Source organism: Mesocricetus auratus, unplaced genomic scaffold, assembly GCF_017639785.1.
Source record: "Mesocricetus auratus isolate SY011 unplaced genomic scaffold, BCM_Maur_2.0 Super-Scaffold_100008, whole genome shotgun sequence".
Taxonomy (NCBI): domain Eukaryota; kingdom Metazoa; phylum Chordata; class Mammalia; order Rodentia; family Cricetidae; genus Mesocricetus; species Mesocricetus auratus.
Window position 1 is genome coordinate 73317665 of NW_024429192.1, and position 14851 is coordinate 73332515.

Genomic DNA, 14851 nt, shown 5'->3' on the forward strand with positions numbered 1-14851 from the left:
GGTTAAAAGCCTACACTGCCAGAACTGTTTTCTGATTTTAGAGACAGAATTGTAACAGCTCTGGCTGTCCTGGAACTCGTTCTGTAGACCAGGCTGACTTTGAACTCATAGAGATACACCTGCCTTTGGCTCCCCAGCGCTGGAATTAAAGGTGTGCACCACTCCTGGCTCACAAATGGTTTTTTAAAGTAGTTTCTGGACCTTAAACTTAAGTCCTTGCATGGTAAGTGCCCTACCAACTGGATGTTTTATTTGAGACAGGATGGCCTAGACTTTACTGCATAGCTTAGACAAACCTCAAACCCATGCTAATTCTCTTGTCCTACCTCCTAAGTGCTGGGATTATCATGAGTCACCACACCTAACCCTTTCTCTTTCTTTTTTAATTTTTATGTTGTTATTGTTGTTTTAAGATGCACTTTTATTTGTGTGTGTCTGTACACTGGTATCCATGGAGATTAGAAAAGTGTGTCAAGTAGATTTTAATCAGAAGCAGAAACAGGACGTTCAGGACCAGTGTGTTGGTGACATGCTTTGTCTCCTGCTTTACAATTCCAAAACCGGGTGACAGTACTGGGTAGTGGAGGAACCAAGTGCAGATATCTGTAATCTCTCCGAGACCAACCTGGTCTACAAGAGCTAGTTCCAGGACAGGCCCCAAAGTTACACAGGGAAACCCTGTCTTGAAAAAAAAAAAAAAAAAAACCAAAAAACCCAAAAGACTGGTGTGGCAGCATGTGCCTAATCCTAGCACCAGAAAGGTGAAGACAGGGAGATTTTGGGGCTTGCTAGCCAGCCAATCTAGCCAAATTCACGAGCTCCAAATACAGTGAGAGGCCTTGCTTCAAAAAGTAAGATGGAAAATGAACTGAGGGTACTAAATATTGTCTTCACATGCACATATATACACACAGGAACACACACCATCACACACACATGCCTGAGGAATGACAGCTAAGGTTGATCCCAGGTTTCCACACCCACTTGTTCACCCCACACATAAAAAGGGATAGCCATGAACTCCTAAAGCAGGTTTTCTGGGTGACGAGCAATTAGGAACTGCCTGGGTGTGCTCTCAAGCCAGCTAACTCACCTAGGCCTGCAATCAGCCTTGTCCTGCCCAACAGGAAGCAGCCCCATAGCTGAAGGAGACAGACAACAGCTGAGTGACAGGACGGCTGAATGTCAGCAAACAGAAGTCAGCCTATGCAGAGACCAGGCAGAAGGGAGCAAGGGTAGGAATGTGGAAGGAGAAGGACCAGCTTAGGGTAACAGAAGCAATGTCTACAATATGAGCTGCCCAGGAAAAGCCCATGTAGAGTCAAGTCTGTTCCCAATTCCAGATGCCAAGCCTACCTCCCTCATGGGGAGACCCCACCTCCACCCTAGGCTGGGTGGCTGGAAAGCTTTAGGAAGGATCCACATGGGCAAGAAGCCCTCATCCCTTGCCTCTCAGCACAGCTAATGCCCAAGAAGCAAGTTCCACCAAATGTGAGGCCCAGCTAACTGGCTGTGTCCCCTCCCTCATCCACCTATAGAATGGCTACAAGGACTTCATCCTTCTTGCCACCCCTGTCAGGACAGCTACATGGCAAACTGGCTTAAGGAACTACAGTCCTTTATGTTAAAATATAGTCATTTGTGCACTTGTTCCATAACTAACTGATTTCTTTTTAAATAAATGGACTTTTTTTATTTATGTTCATTGCTGTTTTGTCTGCATGTATGTCTGTGTGAGGGTGTCAGAAGCCCTACAACTGGAGTATACAGATAGGTGTGAGCTGCCATGTAGGTGCTGGAAACTGAACCCGGCTTTCTGGAACAACAACTAGAGCTCTTAACCGCTGAGCCATTTCTCCAGTCCCTCAGATGTTTTCTAAGTACCTACTCTGTGCTGTCTAGCGCAGGGAACACACATGGAATGTGTCAATTAGTAAAAACCTGTCATTGTTAACAACCCTAGCTCTGTGCAAACTGTAATAGCTGAATGTTTTATCTATTTTATGGATCCTAACTCTGAACCTTTAGATGTAGGTGTATAACCTGGAGTAACCACAGAAAGAACAAAAGGACAGGTGGGGAGGTAGCTCTAGGAAGAGGAAAAGTGACACCCTGGTACCATGAAGGTAAAATGGGAAAAATGGGAGGGGGCTTTATCTGGGGAAAGGGGAGAAATTAAAGGGGAGGAGGGAGCGCTGGGCGGTGGTGCATGCCTTTAATCCCAGCATTCGGGAGGCAGAGGCAGGCAGATCTCTGTGAGTTTGAGCTCACAAGAGCTAGACCAGGACAGCCTCCAAAGCCACAGAGAAACCCTGTCTCTGAAAATAAAGGGGGGGAGGTGAGAGGAATAAAGCACACCAAGGATAAGCTGGATATAGTGGCAAACTCCTTTAATCCCAGCACTGGGAGGCAAAGGCAAGTGACAGATCTCTATAAGTTTCAGATCAGGCTGGTCTACATAGTGAGTCCAGGACAGCCAGGGCTGTAGAGAGACCCTGTCTCAAATGTATGTGTCATGTGTGTGTGTATAGTTTTCTGTTTACTCAAAAATAATGTATGTGCATTTATATTATATAAACAAATGAGTTTATCACTACTTGGGAGTGATAATGCTCCTCCCAAGAGCCTTAGACTATATAACAAAAGACCTAGTACCAGGTGTGGGAAACCTCCCTTGGAATTGTTGGTCAGGGGAGTTGAAGAGACTCTCAAAACAATGCAGGCTGAAGACTCCATCTATTTTAGACACATGCAGTATAGAAACTGAGCTAGAAGTGACCCAGAAACCTCCTCCCTGAGGACTAACTGTCTTTCTATCCAAAGGTGCTATGCACACTGCCAAGGGAGAAAAACATTCAGCAGTCCTCCCCAACTGTGAAGCTTGTGGATCACAGTAGTGACCAGTATAGCAAGAAGTCCCAAGGGTGCAATAGTAGCACTTGTATCTTGAAGGTAATCAAAGGTTGTTTGCTGGAAGGAGGAATTCATGTCTACTTCTATAAATTTAGCTTACTACCCAAGGCAACTATCCAAGGTTGACAAGTTCATGAACCCTTTAGGGTTCATAGTTCTCAACCTTCCTCATGTCGTGGTGACCCCAACCATAAAATGATTTAGTTGTTACTTCATAGCTGTAATTTTGCTTCTATGAATCATAATGTAATGCGGGATTATCTGACGTGATCCTATGGGATTTCAACCCGCAGGTTGAGAACCACTACTAAAGAAGAACCATCTACTGCCAGTTTCCTAAACCAGTGCAATTCCCAGCAGCATTCTAGATACCCATTCTTATATCTATTATGATAATGCATACGGGGAACCTTGGTGAACTGCCTGGCAGTAGAGGGTGACCCAGGTGGAGGACAAACATGCCAGGTAGACAGAGCTTAAGTGAAAAGTTTTATTAGAAAGGGAAGGGGGAAAGGAAGGATAGATGAGAGAGAGAGAGAGAGAGAGAGAGAGAGAGAGAGAGAGAGAGAAGAGAAGAGAAGAGAAGAGAAGAGAAGAGAAGAGAAGAGAAGAGAAGAGAGAAGAGGGAGACAGGAAAAGTCCTGTATGCCCCCCAGAGGAACTAGGGGAACAGTGGGAAAGAGAGCATAAGTGGGTGGGGGATTTTTCTTTTAAGGGGTCCTTTGCAGACTACATAGTCATGGAACCCTGGGCTGACCAGGGTACTGCCTGAGTACATTCTTCTAGGTGACAGGGGCAGGCTGCATAATGCCTGGATCCTTATAATATCCTGAGAAACTCTCAGGCCCTCATCGTGAATCTTCTTTTTGCAGAACAATCACAGAAAACCACAACTGGTCCAAACACAGAAAACAACTGATACACAACTCTTACAATTAAGGCTCAGGGAACACTGCAGAAAATGTCATGAACCCTAAAGGAGAGGGGGCAGAAAAGACCTTACAGGGAGCTGTACCCACGAAATATTAACAATATGGTTGCCCAAACAAGATCTACAGAAAGACAATACCAATTGACATCCAACTTGGGTGAGGGAAGTCTCACAAGGCCCCACACTTAGTGGAAGAGCTACAGGCAAATAATGACTACTTAGATAATCCTTTATCATTCTTCTTTTCTAGGGGATGAACCAACCTAAGAGGTTATTCAATCCCAAGCAGCCAGCCCTCAACACATACACATATAGAGGAGGCAACAGTATAAGGACTCAGTAAGTGTATCTATGTATACATATATATACATAATATATGTAGTAATAATAAAGAAAAAGGGGTCATGAATTTGAAGTGGGGACACAGGAGTTGGAGGGGAGAGAGTGGGATAGAAATGATATATAGCATTCATGCATGAAATTCTCAAAAATAGCTAAAATAACCAAATATCCTTGAAAACATAGCTAAAATAAATGTAAAAACATAAAGAATACAATTTGAAAACAAAAATTGTAATAGCTAAGAAAATCCTGCAGAGGCTGCTGAGTGGCATGATTTAAAACCACTGTATTGGGTTCTAGTGCCTCCTAAAGGGAGACCCTGCTGACCTGCATGCACATGCCATCAGACTTACAGACTTAAGGGTTCCCTAGACTCGTTGAAATCTACTTGTGCATAGTACCAACAGATTGATGGTCTGTATAAAACATTTGCTTTATATCAGATACTTCTTGGAATATTTCCTTATCCATTTTAATCCATACATCTCCATAAAGCCATATTATGATGTTTACATTCAAGGTGAAGAAGCTGAGGCACAAAAGAAACAGACAGACAGAGACACATGGGAGGGGAGATGACAACCTTGACTCCAGGCATGTGGCTTTAGGGTACATAACTTTGAATCACCACAACCACCTGCCATTGACCTGGATGAGAAAAAAGCCTTTGTATAACTTGTCTTAGTTTTGTCAACTTGGCACACTGGGAAATTTCCTCCATTTAACTGGCCTGTGAGCCAGTTTGCTTGATTGCTAATTGACACAGGAGAGACTCCACTGTGAGCAGTGCCATCCCTAAGGCAGGTGGGTCTAGGCTATATGAAAGCTGGGGAAGCAAGTCAACTCCGGCTTCCTGCCGTGAGTTCCCTTCTTGATGGACTAAAAGGAAGCAAACTATAACAACTTCTAATCTTCTTCTGACAGGCCACATAAAATAACAGTTAAACCTCACTCTTCTACCACCTAAGTACAAAGACATCTATGTCCATAGCCACTACACCATAACCACAGGCCTCCAAGCTATTTACCTCCTGCCTGGGATTGTCCTACCAAGGACTGCAATCACAAAATGTGACAAGCTTCCACAAAACTTTCCAAGATAGTTGATAAATCAAGTCAGAAACAAGACCACAGATGTCACAGAATGACCACACTTTAAACCTAGGCATCACTCTGCTCTATTGTCTGTGACCCAAACCAAGTTTTGCAGTTACCAATCTGCTTTGCAGGCTGGGAGGGAACCAAAGGTCATGATGTCCTCAGCACACATAAGCATAGGTGATGAACAAATAAATGATAGACTGTACACCAAAGAAGACATATGCTTAGTCATGGGCCCTTTACTGGGTCCTAAATATTGTCATTGACATTTCAGAACCAAAGACCTACCAAAGGACCAGGGAGGCAAAGAACTCTCTAGCAGTCAAAGGCTCATCCCACACTGAGACAGTGTGCTCAGCTGGATCACCTGAGACGGCTAAGAGAACCCACATGCAGACAGAGGACCGGCCATCACTGCTAGGACACTACTTGGTATTCAGACCACCCTCATCACTAAGGGGGAAGTGTTTATGAACTAGGCCAGGGAAGGCAACTGAAAAAGCAAAGCCTATCTTGAGCACATCTTTGTGCCTATCCAGAAGCACTAACCAGGATAACAAACAGAGCAGGCACTCACTCACGCTGATGCCCACTTGCCTCCACATGGCTAAGCTTTCAGCACAGGCTTCCGGTACCCTGGAGGCCTATGTACTTGACACAGCACAAAGCAGGTGCTAGTGAGCAAAGAAGGGTTAGGCTAAATGGAAGCACCTGCTGTTCCCTGAAATGGACCAAATGATCGGAGTAAAGGGCCATGGCATATGGATGCAACTTATTCTGAAATGGTTCAGCAGGGAGGTGGGGCACTTACATGTTTCAGTACATGGCCATATAACAAAAGGATACACAGGGTATCTGGCTTTTTGATAACTTTTCCATGATTTTGAAATTATTTTCTCTTTCATTCTTTTTTTCAGGGTCTCACGTAGCCCAGCTGCTTTTGTGCTTCTGATCATCCTGCCTCTACCCCAAGGGCTAAGATTGCAGGTGCGCATCACCATGCCTAACTCAAAAAGATTTCTTTTAGATGGAGGACAGTTGGTGAAGTTAGAAAGTATGTTTCACTTTTCTCCAATCAAGAATGAAACTGTTAACTCAAAAGTCAAATAAATGTTCTACTATAAAATGTCATGGGATGGTAGGCTCTAGAGGAAAACACACGAAACTTGGGGGGGGGGAGGCACAACACACGGACATTTATCAAGGCCAGAGAGTTCCAACTGTCTAGCCATGCCTGAGCTTCTGTTCCTTCCACTTGTAATGAAAATACCACTTTTCACTGGCCAGCCCCTGTGCTACTCCACTTGGAACTCTAGACTCCAGAGGTTAAAGAACCAGCAACTAGGAGCCAGACCACTCAAACTTCCATTCCAGCTGCAAAGCTAGTTGGGAGAGGCAAGTGACCTAAGGTCACTCACAGCTGGGAGTAGCATAGCTGGAATACAAGGAAGACAGCTGCCAATCCTACTACATCCCTTTATAGGGGCCTGCAACAGGTAGGAAGGGAAGGGTCTAGGATCCTTGAATTGTGCGGCCCTGCTGAGAAGAGAAGTTTTCTTAACTACAAATGCTGGAATCACACTGGAGAAAGCTATGGCTGAAAGTATGGCATGTTGAGAGCTTCAACAGTGTTATCGTGAGCAATTAATGCTGCACTCCCTACATAGGTGGGGGGAAAAAGCCAGCCCCTGTACCACCTCAGCTTCTTGTCATAGCTACTTCAAAAGTCCAACCCTCTTTCTCCCCAAATCAAGAGGCCTTAATGCATTGGCCAAGCACAAAAAAAAGGGGAGTAATCAGAGCACAGTGCTAAGATGCCAAGAAGTTTGGTACCATCACCCTAAAGGACTGCTGGAACCCATCAGAAGACAAAGGCAGCCAGAGGTTTCACATCTGAAGTTAAAAAAAACAATTTAAGCCAGGTGTAGTAGTACATCCTTTAATCCCAGGACTTAGAAAGCAGAGGCAGGCGGATTCTCTGCATCTGAGGCCAGTCTGGTCTACAGAGCATGGTCCAGGACAGTCAGGGCTACACAAAGAAACCCTGTCTCGAAAAACCAACCAACCAACCAACCAACCAACCAACCAACCAACCAACCAACTTTATGCCTAACAGGTCTTTCTGAGGCCCAAACTGGACATAAACAGCCAGGATGAACAAGGATATAAACAAAGGTGCATAATGATGAAAGCAGCCAGGCTCCTAGGATTAAAATCTCACCTGGGTCACTTAGCATTATGTGGTTCTCTATTTTAGCTTCTCTGTCTATAAAATTGGGATATTCACAGTTCCAGAGACCACTGAAGTTAACACAAACATTAATGTTTAGAACAGTATCTGACATGTACCATCTTCAAACAACTAAGATCATTTTAGAAGAAATATGGGGGCTGGCTGTAGGGATAGCTCAGTGCAGAGTGCCTGCCTAGCGTGTACAAGGCCCTGGATTTCAATAACAACACTATAAACACAAAGTAGAAAAAGAAGTTTGGACAAGTCAAGTCCTGCTCCACACACTGCCTCCCCACCTATTTCTGAAAGGCCTAGCCTGCACCAAAGAAGAAAACCGTAACGCCCTGACTCTTCCTCACAAGTAACACTGGGCAGGAGCAAGAGGAACCCCTCTGCCTCCCTCCTAAGAGAACTACTATCCTCCTCACACTCATGTATGGTTCAAACCTAGGACCGTGACAGAAAGCAAGCAAATCTAGACTACAGAAGGACCTTCCTCTTGCAAAACCAGCTAGAAAGACACTGCCCAGCACTCCCAGGAGAGGCAGGAGGAACTTGTAAAGAAACACTATAGCACACAAGAAAAAAATCTGGTTCAGCAATCCCTGGCTTTGCTGCCCATGTCAAGGGGTACATTAGCAGTCTTAGGGTTTTATCAGACAACTTAAGACAATACTGAGGACTGCAGCCAAATTCTAGCCTAGAAAGTCAGACTCTCCCTCTACTGGAGCCTCTACTACTAACAGGTCCCATTCAGACTATATGAGGGCTCCCCATGAGACCCTCCCTTGCTGCACATGTACAAATGGATGGATGGCCTCTGGACTCCCATGCTCAGGGATACTCAACACAGGAATATGCTGAAGAATTCACATTGCTGTCTTCTTCAATACTTCTACAGAGATGGCTGTGTTCTCTGCAGTTATCTCTAGTGATGGGCAGGCAGCAAGAACTTGCATATTCTTTCTGAACTGCTCCCAGCTGGCAGGATATGTGAACAGACCAGCAGGGGAAAAAAGGTTAGGGACACTGGTTGCCTCTGTGATCTAGACAGATAATGGCCCTGGAACAGGAGGTGGCAGGCAGGCAGGCAGGCATGGCTCTATTGCCAGACCTAGAGACCTCATCTGCAAAACTGGGACCCAGGAAACAGAATGGGATGGAAATTCACTCTATTCAGATACATAAAAGTTTACCAAGATTTCAATCACAAGAACCATATCCATCAGGTTGTTAGTTCACTGTGCAGAGAGAGCAGCTGGTTGTACTGAGTTTCTCTCATGGAGCCCAGGAAGCACTTTCTGCAGCTCAGTGTTAGCCTAGGGTCTTGGTCACAGGGACTCGGGCAGACATTTCCACATGCAACAAAGGCACAAAGCCAAGCACTGCAATATGTTACAGGTCGGGAGCTAGGCCAGGACACTGTTGCAGGTGCGCCATCTGCTCTGACACCCGGTCATGATGTCCCCAGAGAAGACTTCATGGGAACCATCCTCCACTAAAAACATTAAGAACTCTTGTTTGTCACTGCACTGGTACAGACATAAGTCTAAAACACAGACTACATAAATTAAAGCGTCTCTTTCACCTAAAAGTTTACAGACACCCCTGATATTTATAAAACTTTATGGCAGATCCCTAAGTGACAGTGAGGCTGTACGCGAACTCCTGTGCCTGATGGGTAAATCAACCCTGCTTTGGAGAGTGGGGGGGCAGTTAGGTTTTCTTGGCGCAGTTCACGAGTATCTGAAACAGGCAGAAAAGGGGACCCGAGGTTCCCCACCACACACAAAACTCCAAGCGAGTACCCAAAGTATTTAATCACATCACACAAAAGCATTAAGTGCCGAGCACCGGTGAGAGGACTCTGTCCCCTGCACACGAGGTTTGGTTTACTCCCAGTACCTCCTTTGAGCCAACATACACTTCTGTGATGCAGCGTTTCATTACGAGGCAATAAGCCACCAGCCATCGCTGTCCAGAGCTGAAACACTGGCACAAAGCCACAGCTGAGCGGACAGTTGGGACACCAGGTGCCTCCACAAGCGCTCTCAGCCCCCTGACTTCCACTCCGCCCAGCAGAAGCTCCTGGCCAGTGGCTCCCAGAGCTCGCGGCGCTCGAACGTGGGTCTAAAGGCGACATCCTCGAGGCTCCGAACCCAGGTACACTCCAACTTGTGCCCGAGCAGGGGACGCCCGGAGGCCCGCAGCCAGGCCTCGCTAGTGCCTGGCCGAGGCGCAGTGGCCGCCCAGCAGCCGCGGGTGGAAGGACGCCCCCAGCCCCACCCCCCGACCGCGCCCCCACCCCCAGCGCCGCGCACCTGGCCGCAGCGGCTCGGTGACAGTGAGAACCAGCAGGAAGAGCAGCAGGAAGGCACCGCTGTCTGCCTTGGGCACCATTTATCCTCCGTTCATCGTCCCCGGGGCAGCCGCGTGACCCCGCGGGGAGGCCGGACCTAGCCCAGATGAGGGCGTGAGGGCCGGACTCGGGCCGGGCACAGAGGCGGAGGGCGAGGGATCCAGCTGGGCCGCGGCGACGCTGGGCCGCTGCAAGGGAACGCCGCCGACTCGCGCGCACCCTAGGCCGCAGTAGCGGGACCGGATTCCGGCTCGCGCAAGATGGCGGCCGTCCTGCTCGGGCCCGCGCGACCCCGCCTCCAGCCCACACTAACCAATGAACGCCGAGCCCAGCGCGAGGGGGCGGAGGGAAGGCAGGACGGGCGCGCTCCAGACGCGGGGCCGGGCGTGACCGGAGAGACCAGGCCGAGGGACCGAGAGGCAGTGGGCGGAGTCTTGGGCGGGCTCATAGGAAATGAAGCACGTCATTGGCTGAGCCGAGAGGCGGGACTGAGCCTTGGCGGCGAGGTGACCAAAGGGGTCCCTAGAGCTGGTGGGGTTCACAAGGACCGACAGTGTACGCCCCCGGTCTGGAACGGGTAGGAGTGGGAACCTAGGATTAGAGAACTGAGGAGGCAGCGCGGGACCTAAATTATGTTTACTCAGGAGGCCCGGGTCCGACCCAAAGCCCATCACACACCCTAAAGGGGTCTTATAAAGGCCGAACCCCTGCGAAGAAGGTGAAGAAATGTAGAGGACTGGCAGGCTCTGAGAATGGGGAAGGAACATAAAACAATTTCAACAGAGGAGGAAATGGCCAGAGGGATGTCAGAGAGAATAACAGAGAAGCCCAGATCCACTGGACCAGATCCCGGGAAGGCCCTGTCAGTGAAGGAGAAAAACCCAGGCATTGATGAGGCAAAGTCTGGGAACGAGGCTCCGCGTGCTGACCTCATGAACAGCATGAATGTGGAAGAAGAGACAGCAGATGGAGAAGCTATCCGTGTGGGGGAAGGACCGCCACCTATGTACAAGTCCCAGGATTTCAACCTGTGTTACTCCACCAAGTCCCAGGATTTCCTGTGTTACTGGGAGCCACGTGAGTGAGGGATGCTAACTGCTTATAGGTGGATAAAACCAAGTTCAAACCCAAGATTAGGTCAGATCATCAGATATTCCAACTTCCATGGGTCTTGGCTCCAGGACACATGTTGGACACAGGTCTTGTCACAACAAAGGAGGTGCCCCCTTGCTGGCAGAAGCAAAGATACCTATCCAGCACTGCCCTGGGCACTTGTACAATTCTGGTGACACATATCCAAACTCAGTACAAGATCCAGGCCCAGCCTTCTGCCCCCACGACAACCCCCCACACCAAATCTGCCTTGGGAGCCCAGCCAGAGCCATGAGTTGGGCAGGTCCTTAGGGGATTCACAGCCAAGTGCAGAATGCCTGCCCATTGTCCACCTGCAGCACTGCTCTTAGGAGACCAGGAAAGGTTTGGGTGAGAAAAGAGTACAAGAAGTGAACAGTCCAACTGAACCCACAATGAAAGCACAATGGCAACCCCTAAACGTAACAAACGCTGGGCCAGAGAAGGTAAAGGACCTTAAAAGATGAACCCTTGACAGGTGGTAGTGGCGCACACCTTTAATTCCAGCACTCAAGAGGCAGAGACAGACCGATCTCTGTGAGTTTGAGGCCAGTCTGGTCTACAAAGCTACACAGAGACTTCCTATCTTGATAAACAAAAACAAAACAAAAAAAGATGAACCCTCACCCTGCTTTGTGCCTTTGAGGACTGCCTATGTAGTTAGGATCATGAGCTAAAGGGGTGGGGATGGGGGTCACAAATGGTTTCCTTATCACTGGCCTGTGAAGGGGTAGCCTTCTCCATTCCCTTCTCCTGCCTTAGGGAACTGCATTACCTACAGGATTCCCTACATTTTGCTCCCACCTTTGTGATGCACCTCTTTATCAAGACTTCCGATTATCCTTAATTGACTCTGTTTCCTGCTGGGCCCCTTGACTGATAGGACGACAACCCTGGATCCCCTGGATTGACCTGTTTTGCAATAATGAGCCGTGTTTATATAGAAGTTTAGTTTTTAGATTTAGAAACGTGGGCAGACCTTGTATCACACAACCCTCTCTTACCTCAGGTTAGAGCCAAGCATGAAGCTATTTGTTCACTTTTAGTTTGCTCTAGTACACTGGCAGACCTTCCAGGTTCCAAGTCCAAGTGGCTCAGGTAATAGGTTCATTTCCCCCAGAGCACTACTCCTTTGTGACTTCACCCACTGAAGTCACCCCGGAGACAGTGCTGAGTGTTCCATGCTAGAGTCTTGGCCTCTTAGGAGGCAGGGACAGCAGGCCTGGCCAGCTCAGAGGACTCTCTGTCCACAGTGTAAATGAGGACGCTGCTGGCCCATGTCTGGCAGGGATGTAGAGGGCAGCCTCAGAGGCACTGGGCACTCCCGGCACCATGGATGACGCTGCCGTCCTCAAACGACGAGGCTACATCATGGGGATAAACTTGGGAGAGGGCTCATATGCCAAAGTCAAATCTGCTTACTCTGAGCGCCTTAAGTTCAACGTGGCGGTCAAGATCATCGATCGCAAGAAAGCCCCCACGGACTTCCTGGAGAAATTCCTTCCCCGGGAGATTGAGATCCTGGCCATGCTAAACCACCGCTCTATTGTCAAGACCTATGAGATCTTTGAGACATCAGATGGCAAGGTCTACATTGTCATGGAGCTTGGGGTCCAGGGTGACCTCCTTGAATTCATCAAAACCAGAGGAGCCCTGCAAGAGGACGATGCTCGAAAGAAGTTCCACCAGCTCTCCTCCGCCATCAAGTACTGCCACGACCTGGATGTCGTCCACCGAGACCTCAAGTGCGAGAACCTTCTGCTTGACAAGGACTTCAACATCAAGCTGTCTGACTTCGGCTTCTCCAAGCGCTGCTTGCGGGATGATAGTGGTCGACTGACATTAAGCAAGACCTTCTGTGGGTCAGCGGCTTATGCAGCCCCCGAGGTGCTGCAGGGCATCCCCTACCAGCCCAAGGTGTATGACATCTGGAGCCTGGGTGTGATCCTCTACATCATGGTCTGTGGCTCCATGCCCTATGATGACTCCAACATCAAAAAGATGCTGCGAATCCAGAAGGAGCACCGTGTCAACTTCCCACGCTCTAAACACCTGACTGGTGAGTGCAAGGACCTCATCTACCGCATGTTACAGCCAGATGTCAACCGGCGACTACACATTGATGAGATCCTCAGCCACTGCTGGGTGCAGCCCAAGGCACGAGGTCTGTCCTCTGGAGCCATCAACAAAGAGGGGGAAAGCTCCCGGGCCACTGAACCCCCATGGACCCCTGAGCCCACTGCTGCTGATAAGAAGTCTGCCACCAAGCTGGACCCTAGGGAAGAGGCACGACCCGAGGTCCAGCCTGATATAAAATCCCAGGAAGACGCTGGGCAAGTGGTCAGGCAGTCAGAGACCCAAGGCATCAGCAGGGAACTGAACAGGGAGTCAGAGGAAGGGCACCCCCAACAGCCTTCAGAGACACATACCTAGTGAGCCTCTTGCAGCCCAGGGGGCCAGCAGGGAATGAGACAGAGCTCAAGGCTTGAAGCCTGAGCCTAAAAGTCAAGGGACGAGAGAGAAGGAAGACAGTCCCGGATGAGCTGCTATTTTCGTCACTTTCTTCTCTCCCCCTTTGAACTTGGTAACTCACATGGCTAAAGAAGCAATAAATCCCTATATTGGTGCAGACCCTAGTCCTGGGCTCCCCTTGGCTTCCTATTAGACTGCAAATCCTCATGCCCCCAGCCTGCACTGTATCCTCAGGCCATGGTTGAGTTAGCAGTACCAGTCAGAGGCGATTGGGGGGATTTGAAGGGGCAGAGGCCAGAGAAGACAGCTAAGTGAGGAAGATACAACTGTTAGAGGGAAGCCGAGAAGTACAGAGAAGGGTGGAGAGAAGCCAAGGAGAGGAAGTCCAAGAAGGATGAAAACAGCTGCCTGAAGAGGAAGGCTGGGAGCCAGAGCCCTCTGTTGCACTAGAGGAAGGCTGGGAGCCAGAGCCCTCTCTTGCACTAGAGGAAGGCTGGAAGCCAGAGCCCTCTCTTGCACTAGAGGAAGGCTGGGAGCCAGAGCCCTCTCTTGCACTAGAGGAAGGCTGGGAGCCAGAGCCCTCTCTTGCGCTAGAGGGCTTGCATTGTGCATCAGGGGCTCAGGGTTCAGGCAGGGGTTTCACCATTACACTGGGGATTGACTGCACAAACCTGCCTGTGAGGAGCTGGGGGAAGACTATAGAAGGCAGGTTGATCCCCATAGTACTTTTTGGGCTCCCCAATTTGCTTGGCAGTGGGTTTTTCAGCTCTGCCCATGTTGGGACATGTTCCTCCATGTCCAGCTGGCACCCAGTTCTCAACTGTGCCCTTAGTTGCTCCACACCATCATTTCTCAGCCCAGAAGGTGCTCCATTAGTTAACCCAAGCATGTCCCACAGCCCTGTACAGTTTTGACTGCATCCTATCCCCTTCCAATCTCAGTTCGTTCCAGAGGAGATGCCCCCAGCCAGAGGTGCAAGCTGACCTTGCAAAATGACAGCATGAACCCTATAGGCAAGGAAGGCAGCTACTGGTGTTCCTGTATCAGACACCACTGACTGCCATGTGCTGCCTGCCTTGCTTACGCCAAGTCCCAAGCAGTCCTCACCTTGCTGTCGTGGTCCCTTTCTCTTCACCTTACTCTGGGCAACCTCATGGAGGTCTAAGGGTTTAATACACAAAAATAAGAACATTTATACTCATCTCAACCCTGCCCCCACCTATGCCTCTACCTTGGGAAGATACCAATTTATCCTGGAGAAGTGGGATCCAGTGAGTTTCTGAGTGTTCTTCCTGCATTTCCCCCCATCACATCTAGCCCACCTTCACCTCACTGCTGTTCCACGCATCATACACATCGCCCATTCACA

General features: G+C 48.8%; 2 protein-coding genes across 5 annotated transcripts in view; one reads left to right on the forward strand and one right to left on the reverse strand.

Annotated features, from left to right (window-relative positions):
• The window catches only part of Dgcr2 (DiGeorge syndrome critical region gene 2), a 62395-nt gene extending 50298 nt beyond the window's left edge, over window positions 1-12097 (reverse strand). For 2 of the 4 annotated variants that reach the window (XM_005077535.3, XM_005077536.3), the window contains exon 1: window positions 9842-10163. In XM_005077535.3, coding sequence (XP_005077592.1) covers window positions 9842-9920 — 79 coding nt within the window. In that variant the 5' untranslated portion in view covers window positions 9921-10163. Of the gene's footprint in view, window positions 1-9841; window positions 10166-12014 lie in introns of those variants that run through there. The other 2 variants (XM_040751169.1, XM_013118713.3) reach the window with 2 other exon arrangements.
• A 112-nt stretch (window positions 12098-12209) lies between these two features.
• Tssk1b (testis specific serine kinase 1B) lies at window positions 12210-13639 on the forward strand. Its single transcript, XM_005077534.4, has one exon. The coding sequence runs from the start codon at window positions 12343-12345 to the stop codon at window positions 13441-13443; it is 1101 nt and encodes a 366-aa protein (XP_005077591.1). The 5' UTR covers window positions 12210-12342; the 3' UTR covers window positions 13444-13639.
• Window positions 13640-14851: the final 1212 nt, after the last annotated feature.